The sequence below is a fragment of the Emys orbicularis genome, chromosome 3 (genome assembly GCF_028017835.1).
Source record: "Emys orbicularis isolate rEmyOrb1 chromosome 3, rEmyOrb1.hap1, whole genome shotgun sequence".
Taxonomy (NCBI): domain Eukaryota; kingdom Metazoa; phylum Chordata; order Testudines; family Emydidae; genus Emys; species Emys orbicularis.
The window spans coordinates 44,769,116-44,785,237 of NC_088685.1; the positions used below are offsets into that span (position 1 = coordinate 44,769,116).

Sequence of the window (16,122 nt, forward strand, 5' to 3'; positions counted from 1 at the left end):
AATAGCTAATGTGGTTCCTATTTTTAAGAAGGGGAAAAAAAGTGACCCGGGTAACTACAGGCCTGTTAGTTTAACTTCTGTAGTATGCAAGGTCTTGGAAAAAAATTTGAAGGAAAAAGTAGTTAAGGACCTTGAGGTGAATGGCAATTGGGACAAATTACAACATGGGTTTACGAAAGGCAGATCGTGCCAAACCAACTTGATCTCCTTCTTTGAGAAAGTAACAGACCTTCTAGATAAAGGAAATGCGGTGGATCTAATTTACCTCGATTTTAGTAAAGCGTTTGATACTGTGCCGCACGAGGAATTATTGGTTAAATTGGAAAAGATGGGGATCGATACGAAATTCCAGAGGTGGATAAAGAACTGGTTAAAGGGGAGACTGCAGCGGGTAATACTGAAAGGTGAACTGTCGGGTTGGACGGAGGTCACCAGTGGGGTTCCTCAAGGTTCGGTTTTGGGTCCGATTTTATTCAATCTATTCGTTACTGACCTCGGAACCGAATGTAGGAGTGGGCTGATAAAGTTTGCGGATGACACAAAGTTGGGAGGAATTGCCAATTCGGAGAAGGATCGGGATATTCTGCAGGGAGACTTGGATGACCTTGTAAATTGGAGTAACACTAATAGGATGAGATTTAATAGTGAGAAGTGTAAGGTGATGCATTTAGGGATGACTAATAAGAACTTTAGTTATAAGTTAGGGACGCATAGGTTGGAAGTGACGGAGGAGGAGAAGGACCTCGGAGTCCTGGTTGATCGCAGGATGACTATGAGTCGGCAATGTGACGTGGCTGTGAAAAAAGCTAATGCGATTTTGGGATGCGTTAGGCGAGGTATTTCTAGTAGGGACAGGGAGGTGCTGCTACCGTTATACAAGGCGCTGGTGAGACCTCATTTGGAGTACTGTGTGCAGTTCTGGTCTCCTATGTTTAAAAAGGATGAACTCAAACTGGAACGGGTACAGAGAAGGGCCACTAGGATGATCCGAGGAATGGAAAACCTTTCCTATGAAAGGAGACTCGTGGAGCTCGGTTTGTTTAGCCTAACCAAAAGAAGGCTGAGGGGGGATATGATTGCTCTCTTTAAATATATCAAAGGGATTAATACCAAGGAGGGAGAGGAATTATTTCAGCTCAGTAATAATGTGGACACGAGAACGAATGGATATAAACTGGCCGTGGGGAAGTTTAGGTTTGAAATTAGAAGAAGGTTTCTAACCGTCAGAGGGGTGAAATTTTGGAACAGCCTTCCGAGGGAAACGGTGGGGGCGAAAGACCTTTCTGGCTTCAAGATTAGGCTTGATAAGTTTATGGAGGGAATGGTTTGAAGGGATAACGTGATTTTAGTCAATTAGGCATTAACGTGCCATCGCGGGTAAAATGAGGGTCCGGCTGTAGAATCTTGCCTGTATGCTCGGGGTTCTGCTGATCGCCATATTTGGGGTCGGGAAGGAATTTTCCTCCAGGGTAGATTGGCAGAGGCCCTGGAGGTTTTTCGCCTTCCTCCGCAGCATAGGGCAGGGGTCGCAGGCTGGAAGATTCTGTTGTGGGTGGATCAGCTTTTGTGGCCTGCATCATGCGGGAGGTCAGACTAGATGACCATATTGGTCCCTTCTGACCTTAAAGTCTATGAGTCTATGAGTCTATGAGTTTCTGCAGTGGTCATTGGGAGTGGTGGAAGCTGGTGGGGCAGGGTAGTGGAGAGAAGGCACAAGTAAACTTGCCTATAGGCCTCTTACTTTCTGCTGATCTTATGAGATCCTTGGATTCTGGACAGGATCCCCATCTTTTTCTACAGGGTCAGAGGCAAACTGGGCACCCTTGCGGTTAAGAAATCTTATGAGATTCATCAGTTTTTCAGCTCAGGTATTACCTCTCCCTTACATGAGTTATTTTTGTTTATGAGACAATGAGGCCCAAAGTTCTTTTCTTTTAAGCCCTAACTTTTTTCTTCCTACATTTGGTTGCTCAGGTTAAGTGCCCACTTTTAAAAATCTGGCTCATTTCTGACAGAGTAAGACACTAATATACTCAATCCGTAGTACAAATATGTCACATTTTCTTTTTTTTAATCAATCCCCACTGTTCTGTTCACCAAATAATAATGCTTTCCTAATGTGCAAAGATTCAAAATATTGCTTTTATTAATGTACTTAAATTTCTCACCAACCCAGCTGTGTATGAAATTAAAATGTAATCTCATAAACAGTATAGCGACTAGGTACTAATACTCCTCATTTCTGTGAGAAACCATGTCAGCCAACTAGTATGGTTACATATCTCTCTTTAAAACACACACCCTTCCTCTCACCCTCCAAAAATACATGTTTTTTGTGAGCTACTTACTGGTGTATGTGAGCTGAAATCCTTGGTCCGTATAAGATCCGTTGGTATTAAATTCTATCCACAAATGGTTAGAGGTGCTATTCAGGATCAGTCCCATCAGTTCATTTTTAGTGAAGACCCCCAGAGGACGAGAAGAACTGTCTTTTCCATCATACACCTTGTAAAAATCAAATCACAGCATGAAACTCTTTGTTATTTTTCTAGTAATTGAATTTGTTTAATTTATTTTTAAACAATAGCTATGAAGCGGCTTCTAAGATAGATAGCCTTTTCTTACAACCAGTTCCTAAACAATCTGTAATCTTGGGCACAGAAAACAATTTTTTTTCTTAAATGTCTTTCTTAGTTTTTCATGAAAGACAAAAATATTCCACTATATATATATATAGTCCATATATATACATAAACATTTTGTGAGCTTATCTGGAATGAAATTAATATTTATACATGGATCTATCCTCAGAGGTTTCATAACCTCATCTTCCCCCCCCCATAATCCATTTACAAAGGCTGAAAAGGTTTGTGACATTTCAGTCAAGGGTGTCTTTTCTAAAATCATTGTCAAAGGAGGGATGAGGTGAACCTTCTTCCACTCTGTTCCCTTGTGTCTGAATGTATTAAAAGCCAGACTGAGGTACTGAAGCCAAGCTGTCACTTTTTATTTCAGACTCTGTGCCTGAGGTAATAATTTGATATCACATCAGAGAGATGTATGCTTCACTATCCAAACAAACTACAGTGAAGTTCGTTTTTAATATGCACTATTGCAATGGGAAAAATCAACAACATTAACCACTATGCTTTTAAAATTGTTCAGTCAAACAAATGTGCTTTTGATTGGTCATGAACACAGGACTCATACTAAGGGAACCTAGTATTGATTTGGGATTTTTTATGTTTTCCTCTAGTATTAAAAAAAATCAAGGCCATCAAGTCCCCAAATGGTCCCCTGTGGTATTTTTGAGGACACTAAATGAATTCAGTAAACTATTTTTTCTTATTATTACATAAAGCATGTATACTTTCATTGATTTTATGCTTCCATAAAAAGATTTATTCCCTATGAGAATATTTGTACAGGATCAGTGAAAAAATGTGTTTCTACAATAAGATGATAACTCTATACATTTGATTTCTAATGTACAATAAAAACTCTACCCTGATTACCCAGTTTTGCTGTGTTGCCTAATGTGACTGCAGCTGATCTGTATAAGAATCCCTATTTGTGTTCCCCTTTCCTTAAACTCTGTCTATTCGTCTGTCTATCCTTAGGCTGGTCTACACTGGGAATTTGCCCTGATTCCAGTTCTCAGTGGTCAGTCACCTGTTTAACTGCACCTCTGCAGATTGCTAGTTTAGACAAGGTAAGTCATCATTTGCACCAGGATGGCGTATTACTGCTTGAAACCAAAACAAGATGCATTGGTGAAAATTGTCTAAACTGGGGAAGGTTGTGCTAATGCAGCCACACTGGTGACTGACTGCCGATAGCTGGAATCGGGAAAAATCCCCATGAGATCTTTGGGAGTGAATGTCTGGAAAGTGCTTAGTTCATCATAAGCACCAACAAATTAATATGGATATTGATTTCTGGACAGGTCTATGAGATGAAAGCTGATTAACTTGATAAAAATGTATAGATGTAAAGAATGAACTTTCTGACCGTAAAAGTAAAGAAGCATGTGGACAATGCATTATTCAGGGCTTTACCTGTGCAATATGTAGAGCACACAGATGTGTATTAACCATAGCACTAATGAGAATTTTATAGATTGCATCTTGGGCCCTTCAGGCAGACATATCGCTGCATCCACCCAGAGCCCCATTAAACTCAATGAGTTCCTGCTAATGTGTCTGTCCTTGCAGGATTGGGACCATGGGTAGTGTGCTGAGAATATCTCACCAAATGTGTCCAGCTCTTCATATAGTGGTGCTGTGCTGATCTGACCCAGGACAAACTACAGTTCTTTTGGCATTTTAATTAAAAATTATTTGTCCGAGTATTGTAAATCTGTTGTGAAAACTGAATTTGTGTATAGAGGCACTGTGGAATTTATTTTAGAACATTTTGATCAAATACATTTTGCAATTCACTGGGTTTGTAAAAGGAAAAATATATTTTGCCTGTTTTTAGACATCATGTGAATTGCCTTTATTTAATGTCATGGGTACCACTTGCAATTAATATTAAAAGAAAAAAAGTGATCTGTTTATTAGTCTTTAAAAGAGAAAAAAAATAGCTGCTATCTAGGAACTCACAATCATTTTTTTCCACTATGGTTTTACAGCAGGTTTCTATGTATAGGATTATGGTAATCATAATGGCTTCATATAAAGGAATGATAAGACATTTAGTGAGATGTCCCCTCTGTAAAGGTCTCCTCTCCTCCTTACCTCTGTGTTAGAGATACTCTTATTATCATCACTGTGCTTTGATATGATAAGATATGTAGTACCAGTTCCCAAATTTCACTTTGACACACCTTGAAGCACCATTGCATTAACTAAAACTGAGATGACTGGAAACAATGTAGAAAGAGCAGTAATAAAGCAACTGCTTATTTTACTTAAGTAATTTGTTTGTCCTATGGTTGCTATCATTAAATAGATGCTATCAACTAGTTGATAGTTCCTAGTTTGCTTTTACCTCAGAGTTATTTGTGATAAATATAATGCATTTCTCTTTTGATCCTCATCATCATTTATTATGTTTCAGTACACAAGTGTGTGCAAAAGTGGTTTACAAAAAAAGTAAGAGAGACAGGATGAAATCCTGGCCCCACTGAAGTAAATGGCAAAACTGCTATTGACGTCAATATGCTCAGCATTTCATCTATAGTTCCTAGAGCAAACAGTTTACAATCTGCATTTTAGACATGACAAAATTAAAGATGTTAAATTAATAGAGTGGGGATTAGAGGAAGAATGGATTAGAATTACTATAACAATTTAACCTAGTTATGTGGTTTAGGTATGTTCACATAACCGTGGTTCTGTTTTTATTTTTTTTATTTGAATCCTCATTCCCTGCCCCCCAAGCTACAATCATTCCCTACCCTATGTTTTCAAACTTTGGCCCAAACGCACAAACCTTCACCCACGAGTACTCCTTAATCACACACATAGGCCCACTGAAGTCAACAGTCTTGATCCTATATCCCTTATTCATGTCATTAGTACTTACTCATGCAGGTAATTCTAATGATGTTAATCAATAACACCCTGGTAAACTGGTTTGTTTTGTTGTGAAACAATTAACTCCTATGTCTAGGCAAAACTCCTACAATTATCAATGATGCCGGCGGTAAAGCTGGTCCCATTTTTTTTCAAATGAAAATATTTTTTCTTAAAAAAACAGGTATTAGTTAAAATATTTTTTTCCAGAAACATTCTAATCTTTAAAAAAAAATTGAATTTTTTTTTAATGGAAACTATTTTAAAAATTAGCGTTTTTTTTAGTTTGCTCATTTGTTTTTCATTTTCCTTTTTGATTTTTTCATTGCCAATTTGAATTGGTCAGCTTAGTCACATAGAGAGCTTTTCATTAAATCTCATGTTTTCATTTCTGAATAGCAACATGAAAAAAGTACTAATTTCAAAAATGCCTATTGAGCCAAAGAGAGTTTACATATCATGTTTTTGAAGTGTGCCAAAATGATAGCTTTTTTGTTAGGTCTTACCCTATAGGACGATAATTTCATTAAAATATATAACTAGAAATCATAACTGAAAAAATAGAGTTGTTCAAATACTGGGATTAGACAATATACAAATGTTTCTCTTTATAACTCTTGGGAACTAGCTAGCTGAGATAATTGAATATGGGCTATAGAGCCTTTCACCAATGTTATAGCTTCTACTCCTGGGGGAATTCTATGCCACTGCACATGCACCAAATTCATATCCCCCTGCAGATTTTTTTCTCTCAGTAGAATATAGATTCTGCTGGAGAGGTGCTGCAGTTACATCTGTTGCCCACCAGGGGCTGCTGTGGTGCCAGGAGAGAGGGCAGCCAATCGGTGAAGAGGGACAGGGAAGAGGCTGCGTTCCTCACAGACACGGGACAGACAGCACAGGGTACATGGGGTTGCTGGGGGGTCGTAGACTGGGGTTCAGAAGGGCTAGTGGAGGTGGTCAGACTAGGGCAAGGGCTCAGGAGCTATTGGGGTGACAGCATTGATCTTGGGGCTGAATGGGAGGGAACATGCAGGACCACAGTGGGACGGGGGTTAGGGGTGCAGGGCCACAGGAGGATGAGGGGTGGCAGGGTGCAGGACCACAGGGGGATGGGTGGTAGGGAGCTCTAGGGACACAGGGGATTAGGGGAGGGGGTCCAGGGACACAGTGGGAGGGGAAAGGGGCTGCAAGGACATCGGGTGATTGGAGCAGATGTGCCTGACTGAATGGGAGAGGCAAGAGTTCAGCCAGGGTCTGCATACAGGAGGCTCCTCAACTCCCTAAGAATCCTCCTGCCCCGCCCCTCCAAAACCCTCTTCCATACTTCTCCCACCCACACCCAACAATCCTCCAGGTTAACTCTCCCTCTCCCTCAGCTCCTCCATTACCCCTGAGCCCTTTGCACTGACTTCTGAGGCATACTGAACATACATTTCTGTATTGTAGTTTAAATGAATTACTCAAAGTTCTGTATTAATATGCCTAGTAAGGAATCTGTTGGTCCAAAAAATACAATCATTTCCTGAATCTTTTTCTTTTTTGTCTGTATTGTTACAGACATACTTGATGACAGGTATTTTGAAATAAATTACAAAAATAATTGAAACTAGCATGATTATACTGTATTATTTTGACAAACAAAATATTCAGAATTTTGCAGAATTTTAAAATACTTTGCAGAGAATTTTTCCTTTTTTGGTGCAGAATTCCCCCAGGAGTAAGCTTCTCAAAGTTAAACTCCAGCTTTGATCAATATGGATTTTAAAGTCCTTACAAGCTGATGTCTGTTCTGTGACCTATGTAAGTTATCTGGTGTTCGGAGTCCAATATTTAGTGGACAGCTTTCCATATTATAGAAAATACTGTCAACATTGGATATTTTATTGAAAAATCCATGCTAGGAGACCATAATGCCAAGGACCAACCCACAGAGAAACTTCATACCGTTCAGGGCTGAGGCATGTTTGCTGAGGCAGTGTAGGAAGATTATACTTTTACTGTCAATGCTATGCTTAATTTGTGGGAAAAGACAGGGTTTCAGCTTCCTATGTCACCATTTAAACAAGTTGAACAACAGATGTTAAATTCAAAAAAATCCATTATAATAGTGTACATTTTTATTTATATTGACAATGGAAAGAAACAGCTGATACTCTGCCCTAAAATCATCTTTCTGTGCCTAGGCTTTTCATGATCAAGTTCAATCCAATGTATTTAAAATCCCAGCTGCCTTGAAAGGCATTTCCTAACCTACCAGTGAATTTAAGTGAACAACATTGAGTTCCTATAAAAATGCACTCTCTCCTTCTAGGGCAGGTGGAGTTTTCAAAAGAGACTAGTGATTTTTGGGTCCCTCCAATTTTTGGATACCCCACTCAAGTCACTTAAAGGATCCAGATTTTCAGAAAGTACTTAACCTTTAAAAATCAGATCCCTAAAGTACCTTAATTTGGGCACCTGAAAACAAGGGACAGGATTTTAGTGAATATTTAATGCTATGTATGCTCTGCTTTGTAGGAGTAAGCATTGAGTGTCAACTTTTTAAAGGTACTTGGGATTTGGGAACCTAGGCACTTTTGAAAACCCCGCTTGGCACCTATCAGCATCGTTAGGCACCTAAATACCTTAAAAATCTGGCTCTAGGTGCCTATCTGCATCTTTAGGCATGTCAATACCTTTACATATCTGTCGCTAAGAGCCTTACCTCTGAATCTCATGCCTTTTGTCACACCATGTCCTTAACAATCTCATATTTTTAACCTAAATCATCCTGCTTAGAAAGTGATGATGAATTGATTGGGAGATGCCCTGGTGTCATTCAGCCTTGAAAAATCCTCTCTCTTCAAGTAACTAGACATTATTTATGACCATTGATTTAAAGGGCCCGTGCAAGTATATGAGTGGCAATAGAAGTGGAAGCACAAAAAACAAGTTATATGGACAAGATGAGGGAATGTTTAAGTATCCTAAATCAGGACTGGATTCCTCAAGTGCCATTTCTCAGGACCTGAGGATTGTTCACAGCCAGCAGAAAAGAATATTTTGGTTAGACTCTCTTAACATAATGGGCAATTTTCTTATTCTTACCTCTACAAACAATAAAGGGTGAGGGATAGGTAGGCTCTGAAATCGTATGGACTATCCCAGTTTGATGAGCTCTAGGTGTGGAGTGATAAGATTCTAGTCCCCCTGAAAACAACAAAGCCGGTCCCCCAAAAAAGGGGTAAAGATCATGCACATGTCACCATAATGGCTCTCAATCAAGGCCTCAGAATGACTGCTTGGAGGTGGGCATAACATTGTTTGTATGTCCTCAGGAATCCCTGATGTCTACAACCAAGAAGCTCTATGCATAGCAATGTATGTTGCCATGGTCCTCACTGCTATATCCAAGGCACATAGTAACTGCCTGAAAGGAAATCCACACTACCAGCTGATTTTCAGCAATTATAGATTTGAGCTCTTCCCTGCTGTCTTGAGGGAGCTTATCCAAAATGTCTGATACTTTATGCCAATTCAGGTAGTCATTTGCCGTTAACGAGGTCTAATAATTAGAGATATGTAAAGTGAAGACTTGCTGAGCAGAAATTTTTCCTTCCAAATAAATCTGGACGTTTTGCATGTATAATCTTTGTATCTAAAGTTATGAATATTGACTACGTACCAGTATTTCAAATGTGTTTGCTTCTGGGTTAACAGGCACAAGGTAGTTTACATCCAGTCTAGCCAGCACATTGTGAATGGACTATTCAATTTGATGGCCCATTACAGAACACAATGGGCCACAGAAGAAGCTTGTCCCCACCCAGTGAGCCTCCCTGTGGATGCTTTAGACAGAATATGGGTAATGGCTGCTCCTATGAGTCATCATGAAAGTGCATGTGACTAGCTCATGTGACCCTGGACTCCATCTTGCGCCTGTAATTTTCCACAAACTAAGACTGAGAGCATCCCCTCCACATGGGAGTAGATATAAAAAAACCCGAAAACATCTCCATTTTGCCTCTTTCCTGCTCTGATCTCTGGACAATGGATTTACAGTAAAAGAAGCATTCCCATCAATGGACTGAGGACCTTCCAATCTTTTGCCAGCAGTCTGTATCATCACTGCTACAAACCTGATATAAGAGCACAGCCATTATTGCATGTATATGATCTATTTGACCATTTTAACTCTCTTCTCTTATAAATAAACCTTTTAGATATTAGATTGCCAACGGTGATTACTGGGTAAGATCTGAGATATCTATTGACCTGGTTGTGTGGCTGATCTCTAGGGATCAGAAGGACCCTTTGTTTGATGAAACTGGTTTTCAATAACCACTCATCATAAAGTCTAGTGTCTGGGTGATTAAATAAGTGCTCAAATGCCTAAGGAGATTGCATTTTTGACTTCTTGTTAACCAGTATGGTGAGACAGAATTTTACTTTTGTTACTGGCTTGGTGTATCTCACTTTGGGGTGAGCCTGCCCTATTTCTCACCAGTTTGTCCTAAATCTGGTATCCTGAGCTGTGACCCGCTGAGGCACGGTGACGGATGGAATAAAATGAAATGAGATGAGAAAGGTGCTCCACAAAGGGTTGGAGGAGATGTGTAAAACAGTGCAGCTGATGATCCAGATGGTGGGACAGTTCACAACCCTGATCAAATCATCAAAACGAGTGTTTGCTCAAAGTTGAAGGATACACTGTTGTTACCATGAAGGCTGGAGGTCTTTTCTTAAATGGCAGTCTCTTAAGGACTTCTATTCTTTGACAGGTCGGAAACTGAGCAGGATGGGATCATTGTGCTGTCTGTGATCTACTAATTTTTTGTTTGTTTGCAGAGATATAGATTCCCACTGAGCAAAGCGTGGCCCTTGAATCCTTCAAGAAATGTAAGGATTTGTTTGTAGATTCACTAAACTGCTTTATTCCATCGAAGGGGAAACCCTCACCAGTGTTTTGAACTTCTCTCAGGATTCCAAAGGCTTTAAGCAAGGAAGCATGGTGCACGATGACTGGTGTGGATATGGAATGGGCCACCATATCGACTGTATCCAAGGACCCCAGCAATGCTGTTCTTCAAATCAGCTGCCCTTCAGAGAGGATAACCCAAAATTTCTCTGGTTGATCCTGTAGTATGTTGTCAATAAAGGAACTGACCAATTTGGTAGCCTGAGTCCAAAGTCTACACAGCTGTTTTTAACACCATAGCATGAGCCTGAGTCTCTGGACTCTGGCCTCAGAGACTCACTGCTCTGGGTTTAAAATTCAGTGTAGACATAGCCCTGGTCTGCACTATGAGTTTAGGTCGAATTTAGCAGCGTTATATTGATTTAACCCTGCACCCATCCACACGACGAAGCTATTTTTGTTGACTTAAAGGGCTCTTAATATCCATTTCTGTACACGTCCCCAACGAGGGGATTAGCGCTGAAATCGACCCTGCTGGGTCGAATTTGGGGTAGTGTGGACACAATTCAACAGTATTGGCCTCCGGAAACTATCCCAGAGTGCTCCATTGTGGCCGCTCTGGACAGCACTCTCAACTCAGATGCACTGGCCAGGTAGACAGGAAAAGCCCACGAACTTTTGAATTTCATTTCCTGTTTGGCCAGTGTAGTGAGCTGATCAGCACAGGTGACCATGCAGAGCTCATCAGCACATGTGACCATGGAGTCCCAGAATCGCAAAAGAGCTCTGAATGGGAGGTACTGCATCTGATCGCTGTATGGGGAGATGAATCCGTGCTATCCAAACTCCGTTCCAAAAGATAAAATGCCGGAATATTTGAAAAAATCTCCAAGGGCATGAAGGACAGAGGTTATAACAGGGACCCGCAGCAGTGCCGAGTGAAGCCTACCAAAGAACCAGAGAGGCAAATGGCCGCTCTGGGTCAGAGCCCCAGACATGCTGCTTCTATGATGAGCTGCATGCCATTCTAGGGGGTGCCCCTACAACTACCCTACCCCTGTGCTTTCCTCCTTCCCCACCCCTCTCAGGCTACCTGGGCAGTTATCCCCCCATGTGTGACGAATTAATAAAGAATGCATGAATTTGAAACAATGACTTTATTGCCTCTGCAAGCGGAGATCAAAGGGGGGAGGGGAGGGCGGTTGGCTTACAGGGAAGTAGAGTGAACCAAGGGGGCGGGTTTTCATCAAGGAGAAACAAACAGAACTTTCTCACCGTAGCCTGGCCAGTCATGAAACTGGTTTTCAAAGCTTCTCTGATGCACAGCACGCCCTGCTGTGCTCTTCTAACCGTCCTGGTGTCTGGCTGTGCGTAATCAGTGGCCAGGCAATTTGCCTCAACCTCCCACCCCGCCATAAATGTCCCCCCCTTACTCTCACAGATACTGTGGAGCACACAGCAAGCAGTAATAATGATGGGAATATTGGTTTCGCTGACGTCTAAACGAGTCAGTTACCTGCGCCAGCGAGCTTTTAAATGTCCAAAGGCACATTCTACCACCATTCTGCACTTGCTCAGCCTATAGTTGAACTGCTCCAGGCTTCATGAGACATGGGAGCAAGGGGTAGGCTGGGGTAGGTGTGACCGCGCGGTGCTGCTGACTGGGAGAGCAGCCTGAGGCAGAAGCCTCCAGCTGGCATGATATTCCAGGCAGGACTGAATCTCCATTAGACGAAACTTTAAAAAAGAGAACGACCTGGAGTCATTCCGATTTTTGTTCAGGTGCCCCCAACCAACCTCACTGAGGCTGGCCAGGAGAACCCATGTCTGCCCAGGAGCCCCTGACCAACCTAACCGAGGTCATCCAGGAGCACCCACGGGACAACTATGACGACTAGCAGTCATATTGTGCCGTCTGCCGTCCACAAGGGGATGCTGCTGTGTAGCACTGCAGTACTGCGTCTGCCAGCAGCACCCAGGAAACATACGGTGACAGTGAGCTCAGCAGGCTCCATGATTGCCGTGGTATGTCGTCTGCATGGGTAACCCAGGAAAAAAGGCGAGAAACGATTTTTTGCAGTTGCTTTCACGGAGGGAGGGAGGGAGGGAGGGAGGGAGGGAGAGGGGCCTGACGACATGTACCCAGAACCACCCTCGACAATGTTTTTGCCCCATCAGGCATTGGGAGCTCAATCCAGAATTCCAATGGGCGGCGGAGACTGCGGGAACTGTGGGATAGCTACCACACTGCAACGCTCCTAAAGTCAATGCTAGCCTCGGTACTGTGGACGCACACCGCTGACTTAATGCGCTTAGTGGGGACACAATCGACTATCAAATCAATTTCTAAAAAATCGACTTCTATTAAATCGACCTAATTTCATAATGTAGACATACCCATATACTAGGCCCTGAGCTACCCTTTGAGGGAGTGAGATGGGGTGATCTTTGCCTCCTCCTGGTGGGACCAGAAGCAGGCCTCATAGAATGAACTAACAGAAAAAATATGAGGTGAATCTCTGTAATTTTCTCTGTTCTTTTTGACAAGGAATGACAGACAGAGCCATTCTTTGGGATGTGCCCTTCCCCAAGGCAAAAAGACATCTTAAGTGACCATTGTTAAGCAGCATAACCACTTCACACAAAGGGCAGTTCTTGAAGTTGGGAGACTTCAGTTTAGTTACAATAATAACTCGACTACGAAAAAGAGATTCCCTCACATTAAGAGAATATTTTTGTTGTTGTTTGTTGTTGTTGTTTTGCCAGTGGGCATCCCAACATTATTATACACTGTAGGGAGGTGGTTACCCTGCTCCTGCACTGAAGGGCTTAAAACAGCCCTGGGAGAGGGCTGTGGCAAGGGAAAGACTGGGCTGATTGGGAAAGCAGCCACAGCTGCAGCCAGTGCAGTCAGGGCCCAGCTGGCCCTTATAAGAGGGTGGTGGGCCAGAAGGGGACACACTCTCTCTAGCTCCCTAGAGAGGAAAGGACCTGGCTGCCTGGGAATCTGAGAAGGGTACCTAGGGTGGAGCAGTGCTGGGGAAGGGCAGAGGAAGCTGGGGAGCTCCAGCCTAGCTGCAGGCTGCAGGCCAAGTTAACGGTCCACAAAGGGGTACTAGGGCTGCAGAGGGAAGCCCAGGAATAGGCAGAGGCAGCTGGTCTGACCCGCCTTGCCGATGATGAGTGGTTTACAGACTGAAGTCTGCCTCAGTGAGTGGGGGCTAAATGGAGACTGGCAGTAGCCACTGAGGTGAGGTGGGCAGGAGCGGCACCAGGGTTTTTGCCGCCCTAGGCGGCAGCGCTCCTCCTCAGAGCATTCGGCAGCAGGGGTACTTCCGCTCGGCGTCTTCGGGGCGCTTCAGCGGCAGGTCCCGGAGCGAATGAAGGACCCACCACCAAAGCGCCCCGAAGACGCGGAGCGGAAGGACCCCCGCCACCAAATTGCCTCCGGGGACGGCAAAATGCCGCCCCCCAAATCCTGCCGCCCTAGGCGACTGCCTACGGTCGCCTAGTGGAAGCGCCGGCCCTGGAGGTGGGGATAGAGGGTTGGGGTTTCCCCTGGGCCGGAAGACCCAGATTGTGGGTTACTATGGGAGCAGAACCCTGACATAGAAGGGCACGGGGTCCAGGAGGAACACGGGGGCCAGCGGCAGGTGAGACACCAGCCTGCAGAGGGCGCTTCGGGCTGGAAAGAGCTGATTCCCCAGAGGACCAGCAGGAGGTACCGGGCCGGTGAGTCGTCGCCCCGCCACAAGTGGATGGGAGCTGAGAAGGGTACCTGAGGTGGAGCAGTGCTGGGGAAGGGCAGAGGGAGCTGGGGAGCTCCAGCCTAGTAAAACCCCAGGCTGCAGGCCTTGCTAAAAAGGCCAAAAGGGTACTAGGGCTGCAGAGGGGCAGCCCAGAGACAGGCAAAGGCAGCAGACCCTAACCCCCCTGGCTGATGATGAGTGGTTTACAGACTGCAGTCTGCCCCTGTGAACGGAGGCTAGATGGGACTGGCAGTAGCCACTGAGGCGAGGTGGGGATAGAGGGTTGGGGGTTCCCCTGGAGTGGGGAGACCCAAATTGTGGGTTACTATGGGGACAGAACCCTGACATAGAAGGGCACCGGAGTCCGGAAGGGACACGGGGGCCAGCGGCAGGCGAGACACCTGACTGCAGAGGGTGCTCCGGGCTGGAAGAGCTAATTCCCAGGATGACCAGCAGGAGGCGCCGCGTCGGTGAGTCGTTGCCCCGCCACATACACTAACACAAACTTCAATAACTATGTACAAATAAGACTAATTGTTTCGCACAGTATCCAGGGACGTGGACACTGCAGGCTTCCATTTTGCAGCCACAGGTGGGAAGAAATAACAAAAGGGCTGTTGGGCCTGCTCTGCCCTTTATGTCCTTGAGGATGTGTGGGGAGGACGGGAGGACACTCTGGGTACACGACAGCTACAGACACTGCTGGCCAAAAGAATCCAATTTCATGTACATGGAGGCACATGGGCACCAGAAGTGAAACACATATGGACAGTCACCGAAAGAAGATTATTAAATTGCAATAGGCTACTTGTACCACTAAAAGTAGAGCTGAGTGGAGAAAGGTAATTTAGTTTCTTCTTAGGAGTTACACTAGGGGAGGATAGTCTTAGGCATAGATTTCCACATGTGATGGGGCAGCTTCCCTAAAATAGTTTAACCAACCAGAGGAGGATTCCCCTTGCAACAGCTCCCTTGACCCTGGCACAAAAAACATGCTTCTGGCAAATGGAGGCATCATCAATTCAGCCTTATTTCCTGATGCTTCTGGGTTGCCAGAAGGACACGGCCATAGAAGCTTTTGTCAGCCAGCACCCAAATTACCCAAGAACTGTGGGATGAAAAGCTTAAAGCTAACTTTGCACTCTACCTCCTAAACTGGGCTGAATGCAGCATCTGCAGTCTAGGATCTGGGCCTGAGATATCAGTAAGGGTTCAGTAAGGGACCAGCCAACAGACTACACTGAGACTCATGCATCCTACATGCTACCTGTTCCCAGTCTTCTATATTCCCTTTTCGGGCCGTACTTGGCCCTCTGTAGATTGTCCAACATAGGGTGAGGTTGTGGCCATTTCCTACACTCCCACACCTCCAACCTACCTCACACACAGATGAGTGGGTTTTCTACCAGCAGGTGCCCAGCTCCTTGATTTCTGTCATCAGAGTCCAACATAAATTTGGGGAAAATTTGGCTCTATAATTCAAAATACCATTTTGGTGTTTATTAAACAAATCCTTTTTCTTGACAGAGATACCAGTTTCTCCCTTTGAAAAAGTGGGAAACATTGACACACCCTCCCTTTCCTCTTTTCTAATATCTCCCACTTTCCTTATATCCCTCAATATATATTCTATATTTTGCAGAGCATATATAGGACCCAATTTTGATTCCTTATTCACATGAGTAGCCTCATTGACATCAATAGGAAACCACACAAGAGTAAGGCAATTACATTTTGACCCTTTAATCATTAAATCAGTGGAACTATTTGTGGGGTAACCAACTATTCAGTGGAGTAACAATGGCACAGTGAGGCCACAAAAGTAAACAGTTATTGCTATCATCAAAACTAGAACATAATCATGAAGGTCAAAACCTGGAAGTTATATAACCAAACTCAGTTATGTGATAACTTCAAGCACTGTCCAATGTCGAGAAGTCAGAAACATAAA

At 43.6% G+C, this 16,122-nt stretch overlaps 1 protein-coding gene across 1 annotated transcript in view; it reads right to left on the minus strand.

Annotated features, from left to right (window-relative positions):
- CSMD1 (CUB and Sushi multiple domains 1) overlaps window positions 1-16,122 on the minus strand; it is a 1,638,713-nt gene that overhangs the window by 420,384 nt on the left and 1,202,207 nt on the right. Inside the window, exon 23 of the mRNA XM_065401391.1 lies at window positions 2,349-2,505. Coding sequence (XP_065257463.1) covers window positions 2,349-2,505 — 157 coding nt within the window. The remainder of the gene's footprint in view (window positions 1-2,348; window positions 2,506-16,122) is intronic.